Source organism: Myotis yumanensis, unplaced genomic scaffold (assembly GCF_028538775.1).
Source record: "Myotis yumanensis isolate MYYU_CA2020_CCGP unplaced genomic scaffold, mMyoYum1.0.hap1 SCAF_8, whole genome shotgun sequence".
Classification (NCBI taxonomy): domain Eukaryota; kingdom Metazoa; phylum Chordata; class Mammalia; order Chiroptera; family Vespertilionidae; genus Myotis; species Myotis yumanensis.
This window is the reverse complement of record NW_027223759.1, coordinates 34,692,972-34,720,783: the sequence shown is the minus strand read 5'-3', so window position 1 is coordinate 34,720,783 and position 27,812 is coordinate 34,692,972. Positions and strand designations below refer to the sequence as shown.

The 27,812-nt window shown below is 48.2% G+C and overlaps 1 protein-coding gene across 5 annotated transcripts in view; it reads right to left on the bottom strand.

Annotated features, from left to right (window-relative positions):
* The window catches only part of TRAF3IP1 (TRAF3 interacting protein 1), a 40,925-nt gene extending 13,390 nt beyond the window's left edge, over positions 1–27,535 (bottom strand). The window contains exons 1-15 of one of the 5 annotated variants that reach the window (XM_070422519.1): positions 27,373–27,535; positions 24,264–24,332; positions 23,676–23,837; positions 21,785–21,925; positions 21,248–21,682; positions 18,902–18,973; positions 18,655–18,819; positions 17,851–17,926; positions 8,079–8,180; positions 5,344–5,364; positions 3,899–3,983; positions 3,374–3,457; positions 2,086–2,191; positions 1,834–1,870; positions 241–317 (exon numbers count right to left, since the gene is read on the bottom strand). In XM_070422519.1, the coding sequence (XP_070278620.1) occupies positions 241–317; positions 1,834–1,870; positions 2,086–2,191; positions 3,374–3,457; positions 3,899–3,983; positions 5,344–5,364; positions 8,079–8,180; positions 17,851–17,926; positions 18,655–18,819; positions 18,902–18,973; positions 21,248–21,682; positions 21,785–21,925; positions 23,676–23,837; positions 24,264–24,332; positions 27,373–27,495 (1,755 nt within the window). In that variant the 5' untranslated portion in view covers positions 27,496–27,535. Of the gene's footprint in view, positions 1–240; positions 318–1,833; positions 1,871–2,067; positions 2,192–3,373; positions 3,458–3,898; positions 3,984–5,343; positions 5,365–8,078; positions 8,181–17,850; positions 17,927–18,654; positions 18,820–18,901; positions 18,974–21,247; positions 21,683–21,784; positions 21,926–23,675; positions 23,838–24,263; positions 24,333–27,372 lie in introns of all 5 variants that reach the window. The other 4 variants (XM_070422518.1, XM_070422520.1, XM_070422521.1 and 1 more) reach the window with 4 other exon arrangements.
* Between the last annotated feature and the right edge of the window lie 277 nt (positions 27,536–27,812).

Genomic DNA, 27,812 nt, shown 5'->3' with positions numbered 1-27,812 from the left:
TGACTCCTGAGCCCCCAAGTGGGACTGCTGCCCACCCAGGGCAGAACTGACCCAGGTCCGGGGGAGTGACAGCCACTGCAAGAGCCGCAGAGTCTTCCCTCCCCACTGAGGGAGGGGGCGCTTTTCTACATATAAACAGACATTACTGTGTAACCATGTTCGAACGGTGCTTCCAGTTTTTTCAAGTAAATGTATGAAACAGACACTTAACATGCTGATATTTACAAGACATTCCATTACCTTCTCTCCAGGTTTGGGGGACAGCTGCAGCTTCTCATAATCCTTCTTTGTCTCCAGAATTTTTTTGACGAGTCCTCCTGTTGAGAAGCAGCAGCTTTGTGCTCCAGTTGTTCTCTGCCCTTTGAAGCTACTCTACTCTGATTGGGCAGAGGGTTGGCAAGAACACCCAAGTCCTTATTCTTCTCCTTCTACACTCAAAACAGCTTCAATAACCTTTATTTGATAAAGATAGCCCGCACCAGACTGATACAACAACTGGTGGTGGAAACTAACTCTACAGCTTCAGATTGTTTCAAAGAAATCAGCTCCTTGAAAGGGAAAAATAATCTTTAGAAATAAAATAGATTTTCTCTTCTGTTTCCAAAGATTAAGAAGAAATGTAGAGCCCAGCAGCATGGCTCAGTGGTTGAGCATTGAAGGTTTGATTCCTGGTCAGGGCACATGCCCCACTTGCAGGCTCAGTCCCCAGTAGGTGGTGTACAGGAGGCAGCCGATGGGTGTTGCTCTCTCACATCGATGTTTCTCTCTCTCCCCCTCTCCCTTTCTCTCTCTCTCAAATCAATAAAAACATATTTAAAATTTTAAAAAACCCGAACCTGATAAACTCTCTAGAACAGTGGTTCTCAACCTTGGCTGCACATTAGAATCACCTGGGAATCTTTTTAAAATCCTGATTTCTGGGCCTCATCCTCCGGAAATTCTGTTTCTTTGTTACTAATGTTGTGGTCCCACCCCATAACAGAGAAACAGAATTTCCGGAGGATGAGGCCCAGAAATCAGGATTTTAAAAAGATTCCCAGGTGATTCTAATGTGCAGCCAAGGTTGAGAACCACTGCTCTAGAACTAAGTTACAAGAATGTGGAAAAAGGCATAATAGAGGGTATAATAAGCAGCACCTCGGCATGAGAAATTCAGACAACTGGCTTCAATAAATACATCATGAGGTAAATGGTGGGAGGGCCCCGAGTTAAGGGAGACTTCAGTCAGATCAACTGTAATGCAAGGACCTTATCTGGACTGCCAAACTGAAAAAACACACAAAACTGGAAAAAGAGGCATGGATGATACTAAGTAATTTTTTTGTACATATGGCAATGAATTTATGGCTATATTTTTTAAAAGAGCCCTTATCTTTTAGAGCTACGTACAGTGTGTTTCCGAAGAAATGATGCCCTGGGACTTGCAAAGGGCCTAGGGAGTGGGGTTGGGGGGTGGAGGCTGAAATAAAACAAGATCAGCCTCACTGTGGGAGCTGTGTGATGGGGACAAGGGGTCACTAGCCTATTCTCTGCTTTCATAGGTGTATGAAATAAAGCAGATCACATTGCAGAACTGTCCACCTGGGAGTGACCTGGGAGGTCATGCAATTCCAAATGTAACCACACGGATAAGAAAAGGAGTCACCTACGAAACAGCTCACACCTGACCTCCAGGGTCGGGGTCCCCCTGGGTCCCCCAGGATGGGAGCAGCATCCATCATCTCCCACAATAAAAAGCACCAACCTCGGAGGGACCCGTGCCCATGGAGCCCTATCTACTGCTGGTCGGACTCCTGCGTCTGACCCTTCCAGCCCACACCAACCAGCACTCACCGTGCTTCTCATCTTCCTCCAGTTCCACTGCGTGTACCTGAGCAGGAAAGGAAGGAGAAGAAAGGAGATTTGGGTTTGCTGAATTCTCAAAATCCTACCTTCATGGATCTCATCAGAGGAATGGCGAAATTAGGGTAGAAAACTAACTGAAATATTAGAGGGAAGTTCTGTCTGCATAAATCTGAACGCTGGAGTGAAAGTGTCATTACCAAACCCCCAGGCCAGGGCACTAACCACTTCGAGTTCTGACACCTCAGAAAGAGGGGGCGCAGCCTCCACCACAAACTGGTCGTCCTCTTCGTTCTCAGAGTTCTGCACATCGACAATCACATTGGAGACGGTTTGACCACTTCCTGTCCTGAATACAAAGAAATAAGATTAAATTAGAAATCTTGTCGATGATGTTTTCATCCACCCCGTGCATCTGGAACTGAGTGCGAGGTTATGTGAGAGCAGCTCAGCACAGGGGCCTGTCGCTCTCGGTGGGGGGCTGCCTGTCCACTGTAGGATGTTTAGCAGCAGCCCTGGCCCCAAACCCCCAACTGGATGCCAAGAACTTTCCCTCTGCCTCCTCCCCAGTCATGTCACCACTCCAGACATGGCCCCAACATCCCCGGGGGTGGGGTGACCCCTGGATGAGGACCTCTGTACAGCCCCCTCTCCTGGAGACCTGCTTGCCCTCCTCCCTCCTCTGACCTCCTGCTCCTCCTCCCCAGACTCCTGGTGAATGAGGAAAACCGAGCAGCAGAGAGAACTTACCTCCCAGAATCTCACCCACATATTAACTCTCCACGCCCCCTTGCCCACTCAGGGATTCTGTTCCAACACCCCCAGCCTGCTTCTCCCACATCACCAAATCCGCCCCCACAGGATCATCCTGTCACCCAAAAATGTGCTCATTCTCTCGTCTTCCAAACAAGAACCAGTAACTTCCCTCGGCCCTGCCTTCCTTCCCACTCCCTACTGCCCTTCCTTTGCTTCTCTTTGTCTCTTTGCCACAAAACCTGAGTAAATGCCTACACCTGCCGTTTCCAAGTCCGACTTCCTGCTCTATCTGAAACACCCGACCCAGCCTGTTGACTTCTGTTCCTTACGGATCCTACTGCATCCACTGGCAGGTTGTAAACTGACAAAAGCCCTACCTGGCGCTGGCCTTTATATTGTTTATGATTTGCTCATAACCTCTGTTTTTTATTTCTGTGCAATTAAACCTTTAAATCTTTTTTCCTATTTTTCCCTCATTGTGTTTATGCTTAGAAAACCCTCTACCCAGAGGTCAGAGAAGTGCACCCGAACGTCCTCCCCACATATTGTGAAGGTTTAACTGTGGGAGTGCCTGTGTTCTCTCTCACCCATCTGACAAATGAGGCCATGTGTGGTTTCAGGTGAGGGTCTAACCTGATTTTCTTTTTCTCAATAGCAAGTTTTCCCAGCACCATCCAGTACACCCTTCCCCTGCAGCATGTGCCCGATTCCCATCGATCCCGAGGCCCCACACACCGGGAGAAGCCCCTGTCCCTCCTGTTAGAGCGCGCCTCACCTGTCCGCTGTTAACACCTCCGCGCTGTCTTGTCGTTTCACTCGGGGAGGCGCTGGCCTGGCACTCCCAGGACGAGGAATTCTTCTAAACCCAGACAGTGGAACACCAAATCAGGGGTATAAACACTCCCACATTTCAAAGTAGACAACAGAAAACCCAGGTCAGCTCAGCACTGCCTTCCAGCCACCATCTGCCTCCTAGTCTGCACATACGCTCAGGATATTAAGAAATGCCATTAACCTAAAAGGACCCATCTTTTAATCTTATATTTTCATTAATTTTAAGGTACAAAAATAACTATCAGTAATGAAAACATGACATAATTTAGCCATAAGTATGCATTCCCCTAAATCTCTAAAATGTTCTGTGTGTAGTTAGTTGTCACCCAGGTACAGGAAGACTAAATAAAATACACGGTTTTTGCTTCTTAGTACAAATGTTTCCTCAGAACTAAGCTCAAGCATTACATGAACTGCAGGAGATACAGAGAGGAGCGAGTCAGCTCCGAGTGGGGGGAGCACAGACCTGGCACCGGACGGGAGCTCGGGGGGGACCTCAGGGTTCTCGGGCACCTCTGACTTCTCCTGGCCGATGGGTCCCACTTCTCCTTCTGAGGGGACGGCACCCAGTCAGCAGTTTGCAAAGGAAGGAACAGAAACAACGGATACATACTGGAGAAGACAGTAACCAAGTAATTGCAAATATAAATGAGCTTTCTCATCCATCATCCTGATGAAGATAAAACAGACACTTGGCATCTAACTCTGGTGAAGACCAGGGAAATGGGCTCCCTCCAACCCTGGCTCAACTCCTCCAGAAACAAAACTAAAAAGGTAGATCAATCAATTCAGCACTTTAACTTAAAGAAAATACAACCTAAAGAAATGGACACGTCGCCCTAACCGGTTTGGCTCAGTGGATAGAGCGTCGGCCTGCGGACTGAAGGGTCCCGGGTTCGATTCCGGTCAAGGGCATGTACCTTGGTTGCTGGCACATCCCCAGTGGGGGGTGTGCAGGAGGCAGCTGATCGATGTTTCTCTCTCATCGATGTTTCTGACTCTCTGTCCCTCTCCCTTCCTCTCTGTAAAAAACTAATAAAATATATTTTTAAAAAAAGAATAAAGAAATGGACACGTTAAATAACACATGTGCCAGGAGGCTCCCGTCACCACTAGTGACTAACAACAGGCAATCTGGTAAATACGGCACCGCCACATGCGAGACCTTTTAGTGTAAACAGTGCCGTCATTTTAACATGTAACCAGCAGAGTACAGCGATACATCTAATAACTGCATGTCCATACATGGGGTTCTAGAAGGTCTTCATTTAAGTTGTGAGCAGTGGAATTCCCAGTGCTTTTCATTTTCTTCATTTTAAAAATTTTCTACTTTGAGTATGCCATATTATATTTATAATCTGAACAAAATTGTCTTCACGTTGATAAAATGATTTAATCTGTAAATAGCAAGTCCAAACTATTAAGACAATTACATTTACTCCACTATTTAAAGTAAAAGTGAAAATCCATCAGAATTTGAATATTGAAAATATACTTTATACTTTGGAAAGAAATCCTTTGAAATGTTTTTTTTAATATATTTTTATTGATTTCAGAGAGGAAGGGAGAGGGAGAGATAGAAACATCAGTGATGAGAGAGAATCATTGATTGGCTGCCTCCTGTACGCCCCCTACTGGGGATCAAGCCCGCAATCCAGGCATGTGCCCTTGACTGGAATCAAACCTGGGACCCTTCAGTCTAAAGGCCGACGCTCTACTCACTGAGCCAAACAGGCTAGGGCCTGAAATGTATTTTTGACACATAAAACATGCAGATTAAGTCTTAAATTGGGATAGTGGAGACGTGTTTTACTGACACACCTGTAAGACATAAATCTGAGAGCATGTCTGCATCTGCACACATGTGTACACACAATTCATACCGAGCACTCACTCAGCGCCATTCCTTACCTGAAACACTAGGGGAATCACCTGAAAAAAATAAAAAGAACACATCAGAAATTCATTTTTGTGTTAGTAAACCTCGGTATACAAAAGAAGCAGAACAGTATTAGGGAAAAATACATAATAAACAATTTGGGTTTTATTGGGGGGAAAATGGTCATTTCTTCAAAACTTCTTTTCTAGTCACTATCTCTATTTTGTTTTCAAAGGTAGAAAAACAAAGAACAAAGAAAACTGTGACTCATAACATGTTATAACAGGAAACTGGTATGAAAGTGTGTCACAGGACAAACACTGACTGGCTCCAAATGTACGGGTCTAGGCCGTTCCTCGAAGGACCGCTGGCCACGGTTAGGACTCGGGTGAGACCAAGCAACCAGCCTCCCATAACTGGTCAGTCAGGACTTTTCCACCTGCTCCTAAATTAGAAGAAACTTTCTCAAGCTCCACAGGAGCAACCTTGGCACTTGTCACCGGGGTCCTTTTCCTTCAAGTGTTGCTCAGGGCACAGGTAGCTGAGAGAAGCACTATAGGGTTGTCGGGTGGGTGGGTTCAACCCACAGGTGGATGGTCCTTTTTTGTGTTACTCTGAGAATGCACGGACACATGCGCAGAAGAGCCGAAACTGCACGCCCCTGGGTCACTAGGAGGACCCACAGGCCAAGGCAGGGTGAAGAGCACTCTCGGCCCCCTGCTCTGTCCACCCGCAGGAGGACTTGACTCTCCACTGACTATGGACCACCACACAGAGCCACAGCAACAGCGCCCCAGGGGCAGCGGGAACCGGGAGGCCCCACAGGACCCCACAGAGTGAGAGCAGAGGACAGGCCTGGTGACCAGTGGAGCCCGAGGAACTTGAGGGGCGGTTAAGAGGGGCCTGGAGAATGTGGCTCTAGACCAGTGGTTCTCAACCTTCCTAATGCCACGACCCTTTAATACAGTTCCTCATGTTGTGGTGACCCCCAACCATAAAATTATTTTCGTTGCTACTTCATAACTGTAATTTTGCTACTGTTATGAATCATAATGTAAACATCTGATATGCAGGATGCATTTTCATTGTTACAAATTGACCAAAATTAAAGCATATAGATAAATCACAAAAACAATATGTAATTATATATGTGTTTTCCGATGGTCTTAGGTGACCCCCGTGAAAGGGTCGTTAGACCCCCAAAGGGGTCGCGACCCACAGGTTGAGAACCGCTGCTCTGGATGACACCAAGGTGTGAGAACGGGCACATGGCAATTTCAGTCCCATGACGCGGTGTGACTAAGCCACTCCTGAAAGCATCATGGCTTCCTGCTGCTAAACTCCCATATGGCCACGACTCCTAGTGGGAGCACGTCCCGATGCTCCTGTCCCCCAATGGCCCTCTGTGCTTTGAGGTTCCTGGTGGGCGGCCTGTGTCCTCCTCCTACCCACAGGCTGTCCCCAACCCAGTGGCCAAGTCCCTTCCAGCTCTGGTGCACACCGCTGTCCTCAGTCCGCTTTGTGCACACTCACACACTCACTGCCCGGGGCCTGACACCGCTGTCCTCAGTCCGCTTTGTGCACACTCACACACTCACTGCCCGGGGCCTGTCACTGCTGTCCTCAGTCCGCTCTGTGCACACTCACACACTCACTGCCCGGGGCCTGACACCGCTGTCCTCAGTCCGCTTTGTGCACACTAACACACTCACTGCCCAGAGCCTGACACTGCTGTCCTCAGTCCGCTCTGTGCACACTCACACACTCACTGCCCGGGGCCTGACACCGTGGTCCTCAGTCCGTTCTGTGCACACTAACACACTCACTGCCCAGAGCCTGACACCGCGGTCCTCAGTCCACTTTGTGCACACTCATACACTCACTGCCCGGGGCCTGACACCAAGGTCCTCAGTCCGCTTTGTGCACACTCACACACTCACTGCCCGGGGCCTGACACCGCTGTCCTCAGTCCGCTTTGTGCACACTAACACACTCACTGTCCAGAGCCTGACACCGCTGTCCTCAGTCCGCTCTGTGCACACTCACACACTAGGCCTCCAACAGGTGTTTTCTGTTTGAGCAAACGGACAAATGTCAGCCTCCCTCCCGTCCCCCCTCGTCCCCCCAGGCCACACCAGTCCCAGCAGCCCCAGGCCACCCAGCAACCGGCCCGCACAGCCCTGCTTCTGGGGCACGACACTCGAGGAGGCCCTGGCACCCCACCAGCCTGTTAGAAACTCCAGGCCTTAGAAGACAAATGCAGAATGTGCATTTCATCACAACGTTTTTTAAAATGCTCAGAAAACTATGCCAAAAGCAAAGACTAACCAGGTGCAACTTAAGACACTGAAAGAACATTACAGACAGAAAACCATGGTCATGAGAGTGTTGTGAGCTGATGAAAGTCGTCTTTGAACATGAAATCAGTGGAGTGTGCTCGGCCTGTGGGAAGCGCCCAGCAGTGGCTGAGGCTGGCTTCAGGGTCATTCCTACGCTCCAGGATCTGCCACTTTACCTCCCTCCGGAAAAACTCCCAGGACACGGGACAAGCCGGTCTATCCAGCAACGACTAGAATATTCTGCTCTCATTTATGTAGCGGAGAAAGGGAGTCATGGCCATGTCCAGGCCTGGCGTATGAAGGTAAGGACAGGGCCGACCCCATGTGGGCCACAGCTCTGACAGGACCCCAAGAAGGGAGATGCCCACAGGCAGCACCGGGTCGGGGGACTCAGTGCCCCAGGAAAGGAGTGAAAAAGCCGTTCTTACCTTTCTGCTTCACTGCTGGTTCTGGCTCGGGGTTGTCCCGCCACAGACTAGGTGAGTTACCATCTGAAACGCTAGCTGGGTTAGTATTAGCTTCTGTCGGTCCTGATATGAAACAGTTTGAAACGGGTAGTTAAGACTGTGCACTGCGGGCTGGTGGCTTTATCACAGAGCTACTGACCACTAGGTGACCCGCAGTGTATAGTGGACGCACCAAAGGCGATCCTCAGGGGGAGCATTCGAGATCTTGCTCCCAGGCATATGTTCTCATTTTGGCTCAAATAAACTCATAAAAATTCAAAATTAAAAAAAAGGTCCCCAAGTGTGGCTCTGGGGTCCAGAGGGAAGGAAGGGTGCAGCCTGTGAGCAGGGTGAGGCCCACTCAGCCCAGGTGGGGGCCTGGCCCCCTCCTCCATTTCTAGAAGCGTCTCCCACTACCGCCAGGCCTGGGAGTTGAGAAGCTGCAAATAGGCAGTAATCTCAGGAAAGCAGGAGGAAAAGAAAAATATTTTTGGCATGGTGTACAGGCCTAGGTATCTTAAATGATCCCAAATACCTGCCTACCAATTAATGACTAATGTGCCAATGTTGATAAAATTAGAAAAAGAAATATATCCAATATCTGGGAAATGTTTTTCCTATTTTAAAAAAAGGGGGGAGGGGCAAGGAGGTACAGGAGGGGCAGATTTGAATTGTGGCAGGACCCTGGGCTTGAAAGTGACCTATCACTGAAGGACCCCACTGTCTAAGAAGAAAATAATATTGGGAGACAAAAATAAAATAGAAAAATGTTCCCTTTCCTGAAACACAACTTATAATTTCTCAAAAGTATTCAAAGAAATAGTTTATATCAACCTGCCATTGACTATCAAAGAACTGCTTTATTTTATGTAACAGAAGTACATAAATAGATGACATAATCTTCTAAGGTGCTTTTTAAAAAATCTTTAAAATGATGCAGACAGACAATCTGATTCAAGTGGTTAATTACTTATGATACCATATAGAGGGCAGACAAGGAAGCAATATGAAATATTAAGTTCTAGACAAACATAAGCATCAGCTTGGCAGCTATAGATTATCAATTTTAGAAGAAAACACCCCAATACTTTTAAGTTACATTTTATTTGAAAGTGTCAAATATTTTCTATACTCTACAAAACCCACTAGCACAGTAAGTAAGTTACAAATGTACTATCTTTATTCTGTAGTTCAAGGAGACTAGTGACACTTTGCACAATTTTATCTTTTTAAACTTCTGGTTATTTTCTTGAGTAAGCTTCAAATTCACACAAATAGAACCGAGAAACAGGCTATATATTTACTAATTATACAACTAATTCTTAATCACAGAGAAAAGGTTAACCAGTTTGCCAAATAACACTCAAAGAAATAATACACTCATTAAAATTACTATAAACTGGAAAGAAAAAAGGCGCACTAGCGCCATCTGTTGTCTACACTACCAGGAACCAAGGAACCTCGCAGGTCAGGTGTGGACCAGGCATCAAGACCTCTCATGTTCTGCTGCCCTTCCTGAGCCGCAGCCTGCAGCTGTCAGAGTCCAACGAGATCCCGGTGCACTCCAACGGGAAACAAGGTAAAGAGCACAGTGCACCTGCATCGGGGTGAAGGGGAAGCAAAACGCTCTGCCCCATCCAAGCAGGCCTTCAGGTCCAACAGAAATATGGGACGGTGGGGAGTAAAGGGGTGTCATACGTTAAACGACACCACAAAGAAACAACCAGACAAATCCAGAAAGTGAACATTCTACAAGGCAAACAACCTATTCTCTCCAAAAATGTGCTGGGATACAAGAGCAGGGAGGAGGGTTATTCCAAATTCAAAGTAAAGAGGCAAAAATTATAATCAAATATAGTGTATTAATCTTAACTGGATCCTGGTTTTTAAAAACAAAAGAACTTTTTTGACACAATCAGAATACAGCCTGGGTTTTTAGGTATATCGGGGTCAGATAGCAAGAGAATTTTGTTAGGTGCAACAATAATTTTGTGCTGTGTAGGAGTATGTCTTTTTTATTTTTTATTTTTTGAGCTACATGCTGAGATATTTAAAGGGAAATATGTAGAGGTAAACTGTTAGGATGTTTTCAATATACTGTGAAATATTTCATAAAAATACATAGCTATGTAAGATCTGGAAACAGCCCAAGTGCCCATCAGTAGATGAGTGGCTAAAAAAGCTGTGGTACATTTATACTGTGGAATACTATGCAGCAGTAAAAAAGAAGAATCTCTTATCCTTTGAGATAGCATGCAGGGACCTGCAGAGTATCATGCTAAGTGAAATAAGTCAGTCAGAGAAAGAAAAGTATCACATGATCTTACTCATATGTAGAATCTAAGTAACAAAATTAACTGATGAACAGAGTGGATCTAGAAACATGGAAGCATGGAACAGAGTGTGGAATCTTGGAGGAAAGGTGGAGGAAAGGTGGAGGATGGGGGGGGGGGGGGGACCAACCAAGGACCTTATATGCATATATGCATAACCCATGGACACAAATGAGGCTATGCATATATGCATGGGGGGAGAACCTGGGCCGGGGTTGGGGGGCGCGGGCTGGAGGAAGTCAATGGGGGAGTAAGGGAGACATATGTAATACTTTCAGCAATAAAGAATTAAAAATAAATAAAGTTACACAGCTATTAATGAAGCAAATATGACCAAATGTCATCACCACTGGATCTAGGTGAGAGATACATGGGTCTTAATCATTCTAATCTCTCTACTTCTGTATCTTTCACAATAAGAAAATTTAAACAATAAAACAAAATTAAATGAGGGACTCAAGCAAAGTAAAGATATGGATGGCTTCCTGTTCCGGGAAGGCTGGGACTGTCAAACCACAGTAAAGAGAACAGGCTTAGCAGGCAGCTTGCACCACAATCTCAAGGAGAGGGAGAAATAGTTCATACTTTAAAAATTAAATGGATAAATTCCTTGTAGAATTCTTCAATCACCTGAAAAAGCAAATGACAACAACAAAAACATGAACTCTCCTGCTATCCCTGACAACACAAAGCCAGCCATCTGGCATTGGGCACAGGCCAGCCAGGGCCTCGGTGGGTTGGCACATGGGCACCAAGGGCTCTCAGTAAACTAACGTGTGTGTAAGAAGCAGAGTGGCATGGCATGCCGGAGACAGGCCAGCCACCTTGGGGACATCATCTCATTCACTTTGACCCATGTGCCAATGAAAGGAGAACCCATGGGCTTTCAGGGGTTGGGGGGTGGAATTCTTCCCAAGGCCTGGGACTACACCGGCCACTCCATGCCCCACCCCTCTCCTTTGGCCCCGGGACTGCCTGGGAGCTCCCGCCTGGACCCTGCCTACAGCTGAGAGAAGCTCCCGCAAAGATGACATAAATGCACCACCCCAAGAAGCGACTGCACTGCAGCACGTGGGCCCTTTGTGAGAGCGTTTCATTGTAAGGAGTCATCCTGCTCCAGCTCAGTCAGTGCCCTTTACTCAGTCGTCCCGCAGTGCTGGAGACCCAGATAAAACACAGAGCTGACCCACTTGGAACAGACAGCAAGGCCACCTCACGCAGGGCCTGGGGACCCCGCTGGAGCAGGGCTGCAGACACACGACTTTCAGAAATGTGGTTCCTATCTTAGGGGGGAACACATGGTAGGAAAGACATGCCTATCATTCTTCTAGCCACAGGTACAACATTTTAAAAATCAGAGATATAAGGTAAGTTCAGCCTAAAAATTTTTATTTTTCCCTACAGTCAGATTTACACTCTTTTTTCCCTTCGATGACACTAAAGAATTCTAGTATTTTCTGAAGAATTTAGTTTAACATCACAGAAGGCTACAATTACTGGCATTTAATTAAGATCATCCCATTTGAATTTCAAATTCATACATCTAATTGCTCCTTATCAGCAGGCGAGGCTGCGTGCCCATGTCACACTGCCGACCTCAAACAGAAAAAGAAAGGCAAGCCACAGAACAGCTCCCCACGTGCCCACAGCAAGCACTTCCCAGCCTTCCCTGTGGGCATTTCCTAGAACAGAGTGGAGAAGGATGGAAAACTGGAAGATGATTTCTCTAACACCCACAGCATTTTGTAAAATCCCAACTGCAAGACGAAGACAGCATTTTGGTTTAGATCAGTGGTTCCCAACGTTTTTTTTGCTCTGCCCCATCTAAGCATCTTTAAAATCCAGATTACCCGCCCTACCTATGACATATAATTCTTATTATTCAAAAAGTGAACTCCTATTCACATGGGGGAAGCCTAAAGGCCATTAACTTGGTCCAAACAAGCTTCCAAAGAACATGGCATCCATGAAAGAGAAAAATAAAAGGAAAGGACAGTTGAAGTACTGAGGAAGAAATCACTAAGAAATTGTTAAAAATAATAATAATAATATGAAGTGATATGAAAAAATAGCAAATATTCAAAACATACAATAGAGAACTAAAATGCATAAATATGTCACATTATATATTTATATACTGTATATGAGGCCCCTAGAACCATAAGAAATGCAAAAAATTCACTGTTAATATCTTAGTCTAGAATTGCCCCCCCCCCCCTTAAAAAATCAAACTGCCCCCGTGAGGCATGTGCCCCACATTGTAAATCACTGGTTTAGATGCAAAAATAAGTTGTACTGCCCTGGCCAGTGTTTCTCAGTGGTTAGAGTATCGGCCTGTGCACCAAAGGGTCTCAGGTTCAATTCTTGGTCAAGGGCACGTACCTGGGTTGCAGGTTCAATCCCAGGCCTTGTTCGGGGCACATGTGGGAGACAACCAATTGATGTGTCTCTTGCATCAATGTTCCTTTCTCTCTCTTTCTCTCTTTCTCCCCTTCCTTCCCTCTCTTCCACTCTAAAAAATCAATGAAAGCCCTGCTGGCATGGCTCAGTGGTTCAGCTTCTACCTATGAACCAGGAGATCACGGTTCAATTCCCGGTCAGGGCCCAAGTTGTAGGCTCGATCCCTAGTAGGGGGCATGCAGGAAGCAGCCAATCAATGATTCCCTCTCATCACTGATGTTTCTATTTCTCCCTCCTTTTCCCTTCCTCTTGGAAATCAATAAAAAAATTTTTTAAAAAAATCAATGGGAAAAATATCCTCAGGTGAGGATTAACAACCATAAAAAAATAAGTTGTACAAAAAAGGGCATGGAAAAACTGTTTCCATCTTTATCATCTAACATAGCAAGTTAAAGTAAACAGAATATCAACTCATTTCTGACCTTCAGGACATTACAATGAACATCAAAGTGGTTAGAATAAAAATAATTTATACCTACATTAAGATATAACTATTTCATACCAAAGTGGTTAGAAATTTAAACTAAAGAGTTTATTTTTCTTATCTATTTCTGAATCTGTAGTTTCCTGATCTGGTTCATTATTTAATCCAGACACTATGGGGCCTAAAATGTCAGCTGAAACATGACCCTCCTCCCTCCTGACATAAAGTAGTTAATGAGAGAGCATGGTGTTGCCAAGGCCTTTGAGTTGATTGCTTCGGCCGGCACTCATAGGGGCCAATGCCACGGTCACTAACAGTCTCGGCCTCCACGGGACGCCCCTCTAAAAAGCATTCAACAAGACACCCTCTCCTGAAGTGCCTCCCCTTGGCTTTCAGGGCACCCACTCTCCAAACTTTCCTCCAACTTCCGTGTCCCCTGCCAGAGCTGCCTCCTGCTCTCAGGGCCTGTGCAGCTGGGTGGCCCAGAGCACTTTACCTCCAGACCCTCCCAGATTGACGATCACAAGATGGCCCGAGTGAGAAAGACAAACTGCCTGCTACAAATTCCCAACTCTTCGTTTTCACCTTCAGGTTCTCCAACTCTGTCCCTATACACCTGACTACTGTCTCAACACCCCGATCTGGTTGTGTCACAGGCGTCTCTGAAACAAAATGCCTGCCATGCCACCGTTCCCCACCCAACTTCTTCCAAAGCCTTCCCACTTCCGTAATGCCCAGACCCTCCCCAAATGGACCTTACCTCTGATTCCTCTCCTTTCTAACGAACGCCATCCAACCCCTCGGCACATGCACCTGCACCCCACCCCCAGTCTGTTCTCACCAGTGACACTTGGGTCCCACAGCAAGGTCCCTCACCTGGATGCTGCTGCCACCTGACTGCTCCCCTGCCTCCGTGGTCAATCCTCTACAGTTTTAAAAGGAGGTGCTTCTAAAACAGAAGTCAAATCATGTCCCTATCCTCCTCATCCCTAGGAACTCTGCAATGTGGCCCCGCAACTCAGGCCGCCCACTAGTGAGCCCCTCCTCCCATCACATCCTCTCTCGGCTCCAGCCTCAGGACCTGCTTCCTGTCACTCAAACAGGCAAGCCTGTGCCCAGCTCAGAGCTTCTGCCCGTTCCTGGACACCTACACGTCCTCCTTCACCCCAGCCAGCTCTGTCCAGATGTCCCCTCCCCAGAGGCCCTCCCTGCCTGCACACCGCCCAACCTTACCCACTCCTCCGAGCTTCACTTCCCTCCAAGGCTCCTGGCTAACTAACATGAATGTATGCATGCTGTGTTCTCCCGGCTCCCTGTCTTCTCCCTCTCGATCACGGTCCACAGACATTTGCAGAATGAAGAAACAAAGGCTCCAATGCACACACTCAGCCTGGGACGGACTCATGGCAGGAAATCCTCGCAGCCCTGCAGCTCTGGCGAGGGGCACATGTGTCCTGCCCTGCTCCACAGGCGGTGTCTAGAGCCCAGGCCCCAGGTGGAACCTTTGCTGACCACCCACCGAGCTCTACCTGGTCAATAATAATAGGAAGCAGAGGACAGGTGGCTAAGGGGCCGGCTCTCGAACATCCTGCATGGCCTCCGTCGGGCGGGGCAGCCCAGGTTTCCCATGCTCCTTCTTAGCTTTCCTGCAAGAGGGTACGTTCTTTCTCAGAGGAAAGACTAGGTTCACTTGTTCTAAGCCCCTTCTTCCTAACATGAAATTACACAATGAAAATATGTACGAAACTGAATTTGTAATGCTGCAGTTATCAAATGAAATTTAAATGCACTCACCAACTCCAAGTGACTAGTTGTGCTATAATGTACTATTTAAGAACAGGTAAAAGTTATCTTCTCATGCAGAATGTTTTCTGGATTCTATATGGGTTCTAGAATGGCTTTACGATTCTATGTGTCCAACAGCATAACACCTCACACCCCAGTACATACAGGCTTATCCTTCGAGCTGAACAGAGTTCCTGGGCCTCATGCCCTTTTCCCGATGCTCCCATGCCAACAAGTCAGTGTCAGGGGGGAGTGCCCGCTTTGCTGCGTGAGGATCCACATGAGGTCAGTGCCCCGGCTAGCAGGCAAGAAAGAAGAGAGTCCACCAATTTGTTGACAGCTCAGTAATTCCACAAAGCTGCAAACCTCTGACAGCTGAATGTGTTAAAGAACCTCTAAAGCAGTGGTTCTCAACCTTCCTAATGCCCAACCCTTTAATACAGTTCCTCATGTTGTGATGACCCCGAACCATAAAATTATTTTCGTTGCTACTTCATAACTGTAATTTTGGTACTGTTATGAATCGTAAATATCTGATATGCAGGATGTATTTTCATTGTTACAAATTGAACATAATTAAAGCATAGTGATTAATCACAAAAACAATATGTGTTTTCCAATGGTCTTAGGCAACCCCTGTGAAAGGGTTGTTCGACCCCCAAAGGGGTCGTGACCCACAGGTTGAGAACCGCTGCTAAAGGAACTCTACAGTGTAAGCTCGCCCATGAACTCAGACGCAGAAAAGAAAAGCACTCAATATGACTGTCAGCTCAGAAACCCAACAAGTCAACAGAAGAACTATGACAAGGCTTGATTTAGGATACAACTGCAACAATCAATAAAGCATCTACATTCTAACAATAATCACTAAAAATGATGAGGGGAAGGGAGATTCCACTTCCAAAAAACTAAAAACAAAACTAACGATCAAATAAACCTTGACTCACAGACACACATGCACACACATCTTGGGAGGAAGGAGACACCTACATAACTCCAAATTAGAGGTATCCAGTCTTCCCCACATAATGAACCCTGAGTTTAACACAAATCCAACTAAATCCAGGGAAGTTAAGGTAGTTTTGTTTCTGGGTCGTGGGATTCTTTGACTCATCAAGTGATTTAAAAATACATCTGGAAGAGTAGACAAAAGGGCTGAAAGCTGTTTTAAAGAACAATGATAGGAAACCAGTAGTAAAACAGAAAACAGTGGAAGTTTAAAAAGGCGTGTAGGGAGACCAGAGAGCACGAGGGAAGGAAAATCACTAGTAAGTGATCCTGGAACACTGCTGAGTTATTCTGAAAGAAAAAAAAAAAAAAAAAAGACTCTGAAGCCTCACCTTCCACCATGAATTAAAGTAAGAAATAGCTAAAACAATTAATGATAATAATGTATGACAAAATACAAAGTCTTCATCTCTCAAATCTCTGGACAAAAAAAAAAAAAAAGACTGGCAGCTTCCAATGCAAACAAATTAAACACTTGGGCAAGTCAGAAATCAAACATAATTAATAGAAATAAACTTTTTTTTTAATATATTTTATTTATTTTTTACAGAGAAGAAGGGAGAGAGATAGAGAGTCAGAAACATCGATGAGAGAGAAACATCGATCAGCTGTCTCCTGCACATCTCCCACTGGGGATATGCCCGCAACCAAGGTACATGCCCTTGACCGGAATCGAACCCAGGACCCTTCAGTCCGCAGGCCGACGCTCCATCCACTGAGCCAAACCGGTTTTGGCTAGAAATAAACTTTTTAAAATGTAAAAAAACAAACACTTTTAAAAAAATTGGCAGATGTCCCTCATGTACAGGGAAGTTATGCAAATTAAGACCGAGGCTCTAAGGAGAGTAATAAGGAATCAGGAAAAGGGAAGAACAGACAAATGAAGAAGTCGATGAGAATCACTGACCCACAGCGTATACAGTTTCACTAGGAAGTCCAGGGAGCCAGCGAGCCTTTGAAGCCCTGGAGCAGGAGTGGGGCAGAGGGTACAGCAGGTACCCGTAGCTAAAACCTTCGTGCCAGCGCTTACACTTCTGGGAACCCATCCCACACAGATGTTCATTAAAGTATTACATGTTATGGTTAAAGAGGGGATGGACGATTCCATGTCCAAAAAACTCAAAACAAAACACTCAAGCTTAATTTCTAAGTGAAAAATTTCAAAGATGACATCCTTGCTTCACTTCTTTAACTTCCACAATTTAGGAAAAGTAACTTTATACTGAACTGAAAACCTTCAACAGCACTTCCCTGCACTGGCTCGCTCTCTCCCCACTTAGTTATTTCTGTCATATGAGTCTATCCTTCGGCAAACCCAGGCCAGGCCTGTTCCCTGCAGCTTCCCAGTGATAACTTCTGCTGTTTTAAATGCATAGGGACCATCTGCCTGAGAACAGGAGGCTATTGCTGCCCCTCCTGCATCAGGATTAAATGCAGCCAATCACACAAAGATAAGAGTCGCTGAAACATGGATGACTGGTACATATTTCCAGAGAATTAAAATTGGATCACATCTTCTAGGTGTGATCTCCAGTAAGGAGGTGCTCTCTGCCCCGGTGTCATGAGCTCATGTATGTGTGTAAGAGCCACATATATATCTTCATCACTTTCCCAGTCTTTGTTCATCCCCCCAATGGCAGATCTGCTTTCAAGCCACAGGAGTGTTTTCCCATAGATACTGTGATTAAGGCAAAGAAATGACTCTCCACATGCTTAGGCACTCATATGATACAGTTTGCTGTACCTTCCAATGAGGTTTTAGATCGCCGTTTTGAAGTCTTTGTTGCCATTGACCTGGGTGCTCTACTGGAAACCTCCGTCTTAAAGAGAATGAAAAAAATTAATTGATGCATCACCCAGAGATCCACGAGCAGATTTATGATCCCAGCTCCGCTCGAGGAAGAACAGGACGCAGAACAAGGCCATCCATACTCTTTAGAGGGACTGACACCAACTAGGTGCATTTAAAGCACGCCAGGCCTGAGGAGTCAGAGGGGGGCTGAACCCGCTCTCGCTCTAGATTTAGAATCCTGTCTTCTCTACAGCCCTGAGCAGGCCAGCAACTTGCCAACCATACCTTATTCAACCGCTACGGCTACACACTTGATCACGCATCCGTAGACAACTGTGAGCCCAGATCAGAGAAAACAGCTCATCCCATCCCTCCCACCACTGGCAGTTCCTGCCTTGCCACCTCCCTCAACCAGCCACGTCGGCCTCCTAACTGACCTCCTAACTGGCCTCCCAACCTCAGTCCCACCCCTCGTCCCTCTTTCCTGCAGCTGCCTGGGGGCCCTCTCTGAAAGCAAGTTAGATTGTGAGAGCTGGGAAGTCTAACCTCTAGGATGGCCCACATGGAGAGGAAAGGGCCCAGCCTCAACCACCCCCTGCCACTGGAGACGCTGCGGGTCCCACACAGCCCCGCAGAGCCTGGCCTCTGTCTCCCTGTCTGCCTGGTGACTAGTCCTCTCCCAGACTCATCCAAAGTGCCACCTCCCCTCTCCCGAATGACTACCTTGTCCCTTTGTACACCATACATAGCACTTGCCAAATGAAGCTTTAAGGAAGCCCAGGGGTCCACACAGGAGACCGGAGGATTGCACTCCCCAGCTGTGTGTCCAGGCAGTAAGCCACTCAAATCATCGCTCCTACGACAAGCTGAACAGGGCCCTCCGGCCTGCAGCCCGCGCTGCGCGCTCCTCCCGTCTTGTGGCTAGGAGAGGCCCCGGCACAGCAGTTACTATTTCCACACAGCCACAGCTTTGCGTCTCTTAAAGTTATTTTTAAAAGCTTACCTCTGTTTCAGCTTTGGAGTCTTTAAAAGATCCATCGGACAACTTTTTAGACATCTCCCCGGAGCTTGATGACTATAAAAAAAAAAGTGTTTTTCTTCAAATTCTAGAATTATTCAAATTCACTACATCTAAAATGACATCCAAATGCAAGATGCTTCTTGCTGACAACAGTGAGATAACCATTCCCCGTGTCCCACTGCAGATCGGACCGCTGTGGCTGTTAGCTGCTTGGATCCCAAAAGACCATCCAGACCACTCCCACACGGGCAGAACAGGGGAAGCACGCTCAGAGGCAGTGCCTCTCGGGGAAACTGCAGGACAGTGTCTCCTGGCGCCAGGCCAAACCTCTCGGGCACATCCTAGTGAGACACAGGGCCCGGCAGTGGGGAGAGTGGCTCGCTCCCTCCCCGGCTCTGAGAGCCAGACACTCTCAAAGGGAGGCTCCAGATTGTGCGCCAGGAAAGCCCTCTTTAGATAAATTGCAGGAAAACTGTGAAAACCACCTCGCACCTTGAATCAAATTCCCTGGAAGACACATCTCATACTGGGAGAGGAGATACAATCACTGGGGTTCCTCTGTGAAGACAGAGGGCATTATGCCTGGTCAACATTTCGACGACTAAATGTCCTCATCACTTAGTCCTGATGGGACAGACGGCACTGGCCATAATGACCCTGCTCGGGGCACCCCCAGCCCAGGTGCACCCAGCTGTCTCCTCAGAGGTGACAGGGTGTCACGCCCACAGATGGCCTGGGTCCTTCACCCCCACACATGTCACTGTGACTTCTCAGAGCACTTCGCACCCACCATTTCACCTTTTCCTCACAAACCCCGGAGGGAGGCTGAGAACGCCATCTAAGCTGGACAGAAGTCCAAGGGAGGCAACTCCCACCTCCCAAGCCACCGGTTACATACAGAAGTCAGGACTGGTGTCTGTCTGTCTCTCTCTGGCGGCCCAGCTCCAAGCAGGAACAGCGCCTTCTCCCCGGTCTCACATACATTTACACAAAACCACTGCTCTTACTTGGCTCCAATAGGTGCCACATATCCACCCGCAAAACCGCTCTTTAGAATTGTCTCTCCATCAAAACCTCGTCACAGCACCAGCAGGTGTAGTGAACAGAACAGGAGGGAACACTGGCCATTCACTTCGCTGCCTGGCTCACAGACTGTGCCAGCGCCTCAGAAAAAGCAGGTTGGGGACAAACTTCTGAGACCTCTGGAAAGAGCAAGACATGGGGGATGTCTTTTTTTTTTAAACATTCTCTTTTTTAATTGATCTCAGAGACAGGCAGGGAGAGAGGGAGGGAGGGGGAGGGAATGGAAGGGAGGGAGGGAGGAGGAGAGAGAGAGAGAGAGAGAGAGAGAGAGAGAGAGAGAGAGAGAGAGAAAGAACATCGATGCGTGAGAGAACATGGGGAATGTCTTCGCATTTCTCAGACTCTTGCGGTGACCCTGGTTTTCATTTGACACCTGCCATAGGTTATATTACTCCAGGGCCCGTGGGGACCCCAAGGCTCCCAGTAGATCACAACTCAATTACTAACCAAACCTATGTGCAGTGCCCAGGCCTCCCGCAGAGCCAGGCCCATCTACCCCTGGGCCCCGTGTGCAGCACCCTGAGGCACCATGCTACAAAACCAGAAGGCTGTCCCTGGAGGCAGCACAGCTCAGGCCTCGCCCCTCACCACCTTGAACTGACCTTGAACCTTTCTAGACCTTGGGTCCCTCCTTTCTAGCAGCTGGAGGCCAGAAGACCCCCACGACCTTCTTCCCAGAACACTCTAGAACCACATGATGCCCCCAGGAAACAGACAGCTGGAACACTAGCCTGACGGGACACCCATACCATCCATAGGGAACCCAAAGCAACTTATACATTCAGAAAACACTGAAACCAAACTAATTTTCTGGTCAATCCTAAATTTATCTGAACATTTAACTAAACAAGAAATACAGAAACCAAGGACTTACTGCACTTACCCACTAATACCTACAAGACTCAGGAAGTAGCCATAATCCTTAATGAATGCAGCCACAACCAGGCTCCTGGGCCCACACACCACTGAGCCAGCCTGTGGACACTAATCACAACGCTGGGTACCGGAGGCTCCACAGACTTCAGAAAAACACCCAAACACCACTCACAGCACAGAGCAAATCTGAAATCACCTGGCAAAAAACTGGCATCTCTCCCAGTTTCTACTGAGAATCCAAGACTCTCTTAATTTTAAATTGGTGATGAAAAATCAGTTTCCTAGTCACATTCTAATGAAGATAAAGGTCATTTTAGAGAACACCGCAAACTCTAAGTTAGAGGCTCACATTTTCAAAGAGGACTTTACCTTCTTCTCCGGTTTATCATGCTCTCGGCTCTTCTCCTTGACGGGGTCCCGGGCATGCTCCCCGTTTTTCACCCTCCGCCTGTCCCTATCCCTGTCCCTGCCCTTGTCTCGCTCGCGCTCCTTCTCCCTGTCTTTCCACCGCTCCTTTTCTTTCCCTCCCTCGTTTTTCCTCTCTCGCGCACGGTCCACATCCTTGTCCCGGTCCCTGTTGCCTCTGTCTCTGTCCCTGTCAGGCCTGGCCCTGGTCCTGGTCCTCTCTCTCTCCCCTTCGCGGCCCTTGTCTCTCTCAGAGTCTTTATGTCGATCACGGTCATTCTCCTTGGTCTTCTCCTTGTCCCTTTCTTTTTCCCTCTGTTTGCTTTCTTCTCTCAATTCTTCTTTTTGTTTGCGATCTCTGCTTGTACTTCTCTCATTTATTTCAGAATTTCTTCTGCCCTGAAGAAAATAAGTCAAATAACAAGCTCATTTACAGATGTCATTGCCTGACCTACAAAAAGACTCACTGTCTCATGCTCCAATATGTCATCTCGGAATCACCTCTTCATCTTTAGGAACCCTGGGCTCCTCTTCCCTCACATTCCTGTTGTCCGGTTCTTGAGGTTTCGACGTCAGTGAGGCCCTTCCCTTCACGTCCTTCTCTCCAGCTAGCACTCTCTTCACCGCATCATCGCTGGACAGCTTGTTGTCCCAACGGGAGGAAATGAAATGTGGATGAAATTGGGATTAGCACACGTAACAAACATGAATTCAAAGGCAGCTCCTTACAGATTCCTCGTCTATCAGTGAGATTCAAAGGATAAGACATGAAGAGGAAGTGCTGTCGCCACAAAGTACGCCACCTGCTGGCAGTACACTAGCAGCACTGCAGTGTGGACAGCAGAACCCACCCGAGCTCAATGAATCGAGCTTGAAGTGTGGACACACTGTTCAAGGACAACTCCATGAACGCCTCCCAGTCCCTACAGGGTCACAGACACTCAGCATTAAAGGCCTGAAGGAAGGAAATGAGAGAATCCCTCTGCAGCACCCCACCCACCAGCCAGAGCCTGGGCACACCTCACACTCCCGCACTCTCTCCACAGGGAGGCACTAGACCCGGGGCCGAGGATATACTGGAGCAGCTGTTGCCAACCGCTGGTCCGTGAGGTCGGAAAGGTTGGCCACCGCTGTACGGGAGGATATACTGCATACTAGGGGATGTTCTGGGAGACATGGCTAAATGCAATGGTTAAACGGCTGTGCTTATGTGTGTGCTATGGGAACACAAGCCAGCCTGGGAGGAGGAAAGGCTAGGGGTCCCACTTTGCTGCCAGATGAAACTGGGAGGCAGGAGAACAACCAGGGCAGGAGACCTCAGGGCAGGCACAGGTGCAGTAGACAAGAGAGAACTGGAGGACGGGGAATAGCAGCAGGTCTCTCTGGGCCTTATGAGCCACAGCACAGAGCTGTCTATGCGCACACGCACACACACCCAGGCAACAGGAAGCCTCAAAGGATTCAGCAGGGAAGACAGGAGTCAGATTTGCTTTCTAGAAAGAGGAGCAACATGAAGGATGTGGGGTGGGGATTGGGGACAGAAACATTCTCTCTCCCCACCACCCGCACTGGCAAATTCAGCTTCTGCATCTCCAAGCCTGTGAGTTGGACACAGACCAGAGAGGCTCTCCTGAGGCCTCCTAGGAGCCACCACTGCTGCTATCAGCAACAATGAAGGTTGGCCCCCAACCCATAACCCACCAGGTACACAAAGGGCTTTATTAGCTAGCCCTTCATAAAGGTCCGACCCCACTCCCCTGGGGGGCTACCCAGCTCCCACAAAGAAGGGATGACCTTCTCCATCTTCTCAGCAAACAGGACCAGGTTGCACCTAACCAGAGGCCACGCTTCCAGGCCATAGTAAGGACCTCAGGAAGTAACAATTCCAGTCCCTGCACAACTGAAACAGGGTTTCTCTGAAGACAGCACAGCTCTGCAAACAACAACCAGGAGAGGGGAGGGGAAATAGGGAAGAAAGGAGGGAAGGAAGCGACACCAGAGGCTGGGAAGGCAAGCAGAGAACTGGGTCGTTCCATGAGCCCCAAGTAAGAAAAGGAGTTCCTCCATCTATCTGGGCCCCAGTTGGAAACAGTCACCTGCCCTGAAAGGGGCCCCAAAAGGAGGAGGACAAGGCCGGGAAGCCTGGGTACACAGCCTCAGGCCACCAGCCCCAGGAGCCGAGTGCCTGTGAGTCCCAATTTTACACTGAAAGCCTGTGGAACTTGGGTCTCTGCTTCATTACACAGTTTTAAGTTACTCCCATGTAACTCCGAGGTTCCAGATTAGGTGGGATCAGATTCAAAGTGCAGCGTCCAACACACATCACCCAAAACTCCTTCTGTAACCGCTGCTCTCGTGCTGGTGAGTTTTAAGGGCCCGGCTGCAGCATTACCTTGCTGAGGCAGCACTTCCCAATTCTCTGGAGCAGCTCGTTTGTTCTCTCGGGCTCGTGCCCTGCCACGATCCGGGCTGGCTTCGCCGACAATGGCTCTCCCGAGACCATCGCAACCACGTCTATGGCCTTCTGAAGGAAGCTAATTTTTGCATCTTTATCCTGAAAGATTTTCATTTAAAATACAAATAATAAAATACTTCAAATGGTTTGTGTTACCTTTAGTATGTTCGGTAGGCACAGTTCCTGTTTGCATAAAAAGCTATTTTTAGATGTCAATTTAAAAATACTGACCCTCTATAACAAAACAAAAAAATTCAATAAAGCTTTTAATATTAGTTGATGTGCTAGCACTAACCTTTGCAACACTAATCCCATCTCTCAGTGAATAAAATTAGCATGAATACAGTTGCCAAAAATGATAAAATGAAATGAAAAAGAGTACACAGCAATTCATAGATTATCCAACCATAATCAGCATATAAATGACACATACCAAGGTACACAGCTTATAAAAAAAAAAAAAAACCATTCATTAAGGCGAGGGGAAAAAAAAAACCATTCATTAAGGCCCCCCCTCAAACCTACCTTCACATTATCTGACTTCATCTCGGCCTCCGTGTACAGGCCCTTCATGAAGCCAGTCATCCGAATCACCTTCAAAAGATAAAGTAAAGCATGATCAGCACCCCACAGGGCAGCCTCTTCATCAGCCTCATTCACTGAACCCCGAATCTGTCTGCACCCAAGATCTAATTCACGTACTCACCCCACAAACACATGTCTATCATGTGTGAGGCCTTGACCAGGCAAAACCAGCCTAGCTGTGGGAACAGGTAAACAGCAGAGAGTCTTATGGGGTGGTAAGGGAAGAGGGGAACAGTACCCATCCCAACTCCGGAGGGGTGAGGGTGTCAGGGAATACCTCCCAGAAGACGTCAGTCAGATCTAAACTGAGACCAGAGGCACACAGGAGAAGAGTTGGGGGAGGGGGTGTTGAGGAAGCACGTGCCAGTCTAAGTGAACAGCCCTGGAAAGGTCCAGACCAAGAAAATCGCAGCCTGGGGCCAGAGTCAGGCAGGGGCCTGACCCCGACGGCCTCTGAAGCCATTCAGGAATAGGGACTTAGCCTAAGGACCACAAGGAGGCCCTGGGAGGTTCAAAAGCAGGAGACAACATCTTACAAGGGCCACTCAGACCCAGTGGAAAGAATGGATTCCAGAAAGAAGAGGAACTTCTCAGCCTGGGTTTCTGAAACGAGGTGGAAGGTCTTTCTCCTTCACTGTGTCCCTCACTTCCTGGGACAGAGGGTGCTCCGTGCCGCATCACCTCTGTCCTCTCCCTCAGTCAACCGGCACCTCCCCATGACCCCGAACACGAGCTTTTCTGGTCCTCCTCATCCCCACACACAGCCAGGACCCTGGGTTCTCCAAGACCAGCTTTTCTCAAAATGTGGTCAGTTACTATAAAATCAACACAATGGATAGCAATAGCATTATTTTAATGAAACAAAAAAAAAATCAGACTATGTTTTTATATAGTAAGTATAAATATATCTATCTGTGTGCATTTCAGGTGGATATAAAGCATATTTATTACTGGAAGACATGTTTAAAAACAAAACAAAATAAAACAGAACAGTCCCATGCTAAAATCAACTGCTTCTCTGAGACCCAGCTACAGCCAGCTTCTGATTAAGCGTTTATTCCTCATCAAACTATGTAAGAGCTGTGCCATTATTTTTCCTGAGAAAACAGGTAGAACATTAAGAGTATCCTGGCCCTAGCCAGTTTGGATCAGTGGATAGAGTGTCGGCCTGCGGACTAAAGGGTTCAGGGTTTGATTCTGGTCAAGAGCATATGCCCAGGTGCAGGCTCTATCCCCAGTAGGGGGTGTGCAGGAGGCAGCTGATCAATGATCAATGATTCTTTCTCATCATTGATGTTTCTCTCTTTCTCTGTCCCTCTCCCTTCTTCTCTGAAATCAATAAAAATATATTAAAAAAAGAAAAAAAGAGTACCCTGTACTTCGTATTCCTGGAAACTTTTGTCTCTTTTGAGGTTTTCCCAGTTAGCTGGCAGTTAAAATTGTGAGCAATAATTTTAAGTGACAAGAGACATTAACATCACAGGATCAATTATTCGATTTATGAAAGAGGCAAAGTTAGTTTAGCTGTAGCTAAGATACTAAGAGGATGACTTAACTAGAATACTCAGGGGCAGTAAAGAATTTTCATACAAGGCTCTGCACCTGTTATCTGAAAATGCTTTCCAATGCGTCTGCCCAACGACACGCCAAGACCCAGGGGAGGACGCATGTCCCCCACCTCCCTTCCTGACTCTCCGTTTCAGTGGGCAGACAGGACTAACACCGAAGATAAAGTGTGAGGCTACAGTCGGCCAGGCTCCCATCCTGGGGACTGACTTGTACAATTCCTGGGTTAGAAGACGCTACCTGCCTGCTTCACAAGTTGGAGGAGATGAAACACATGGCTGTGTCCCTTCCCCACACATCGTCCAGGGCTGCAGGAGGAGGAAGAGGCCAGACAGCCCTTTGAATGTGGGTTGGATTCCAGAGAGTTTTAAGCACAATTAGGGCTTTTTAACACAGAGACACATACTATAAACATATTATAAGACAGCAGAAATGAGTAAAGCAACGTTTGTGGAAGAGTAAGACGCCCAACCTGCTGGAAAGAGTGATAAATGACATTTGAGAACCAGCAAGGGGGGAGATGAGGGGCTTCTAGAAGTCTGCAAGTTCACGCTGTGTCCTAACTGCACAGAGCACTCGGGACGGAGTTCAACGCCCGTCCCAGGTGCTCCATGGAGATGGATGTCTTCACAGGAGTTACCAGGAGTCTTGACAGTCTAGGTAACTGAATGCTTGTGTGCACCTTCTGTGTACTGCACCCGGGGCAGCTCACCAGGAACATGTCAACAAGTTACCGTCTCCATGGCTCAGGAATTCACCTTCCTTCCACTAGGGAAAAGTTACCACCACTCTCAACCGAGGCAGGCTGTGCCACTGATCAGCAAATACTAAAGTGCTCTTTTATAGCTTCTCCCCTACAACCACCTTCAAAAAATTCACCCATGGGTATTTATCAAACATACAATATGCAGAGAACCTGTGCAGGGCCCTGTGGAGGAAAACTAGGCGGTAGAGGGGACCATAAAAAAGGGTCATTTCCCTCTCCCGGGATTTCTCAGCGCCTTACACGTGCTTGGCACTGAAGAAAAAATCACAGAAACCGCTCTGGCAGGTAGAATGTAAGATGTGCTCTAATATAAGAGGGCAGGCTGGAAAGAAATGGCCAGGGACTCCCGGAAGAGGTGGCCCAAGGGGATGGGTGACAAGGGCGGCGCAGGAGTGGAGAGGCACCCGGCGCACAGGCACCACTGAACTGGGCCCGCGGTCGCCGCTCCGGCCCAAGGCCAGGTCAAAGGGGGGCTCCGCGGTCAGGGGCTGCGCACGGCCACGCGAGGCCCGACCCCGACGCCAGCCCTCATTCCCGCCCCAGCCGACGATCCCCCACCTCGACCCTGGCCCACAGCCTGGCCCACACTCGGGCGGACCCTCCTCCCGGACCTGCACCTGGACTCGGACCCGCACCTGGGCCCAGACTCCGGCCCACACCCAGGCCCCCACCCCCACCCCGATCCCGCCAGGGCCTGGACCCCGGCCTGGCGCCCACCTCAGTGATGATGTCGTGCAGGTAGCGGAACGGGGGCTTGCTCAGCAGCTTCTCCGTCAGCGGCGGCCTCCGGATCACCCTCCCCAGAGCCTCCTGCGTCCGCTTCACCACCGCCGCGTTCATGGCGGCGCCGCCCGCACCCCCGCCGGCCAGCCGAGCCTCAGCCCCGCCGCCCCGCTGCCCCGGCCCCGCCGCCACCGCCCGCTCCAGCCCGGACGCGCCGCTCTGGTTTCCATCCCACAGTGCACCGGAGTCCGCCACTGCGCGTGCGCGGAGCCGCGGCACTCGGTCGCCAGGGCAGCGCGGCCTTAGCAACGGACGCCACCGGGCGACGGCCCCTGCCCCGCTGCGCGCGGAAGCCGGCTCGCCCCTGTCTGCAGCGACGGTGCCCTCTCCCTGGACCCTCCCAACGGTCCCGGGAAGTGGGTGCTCGCCCCGGG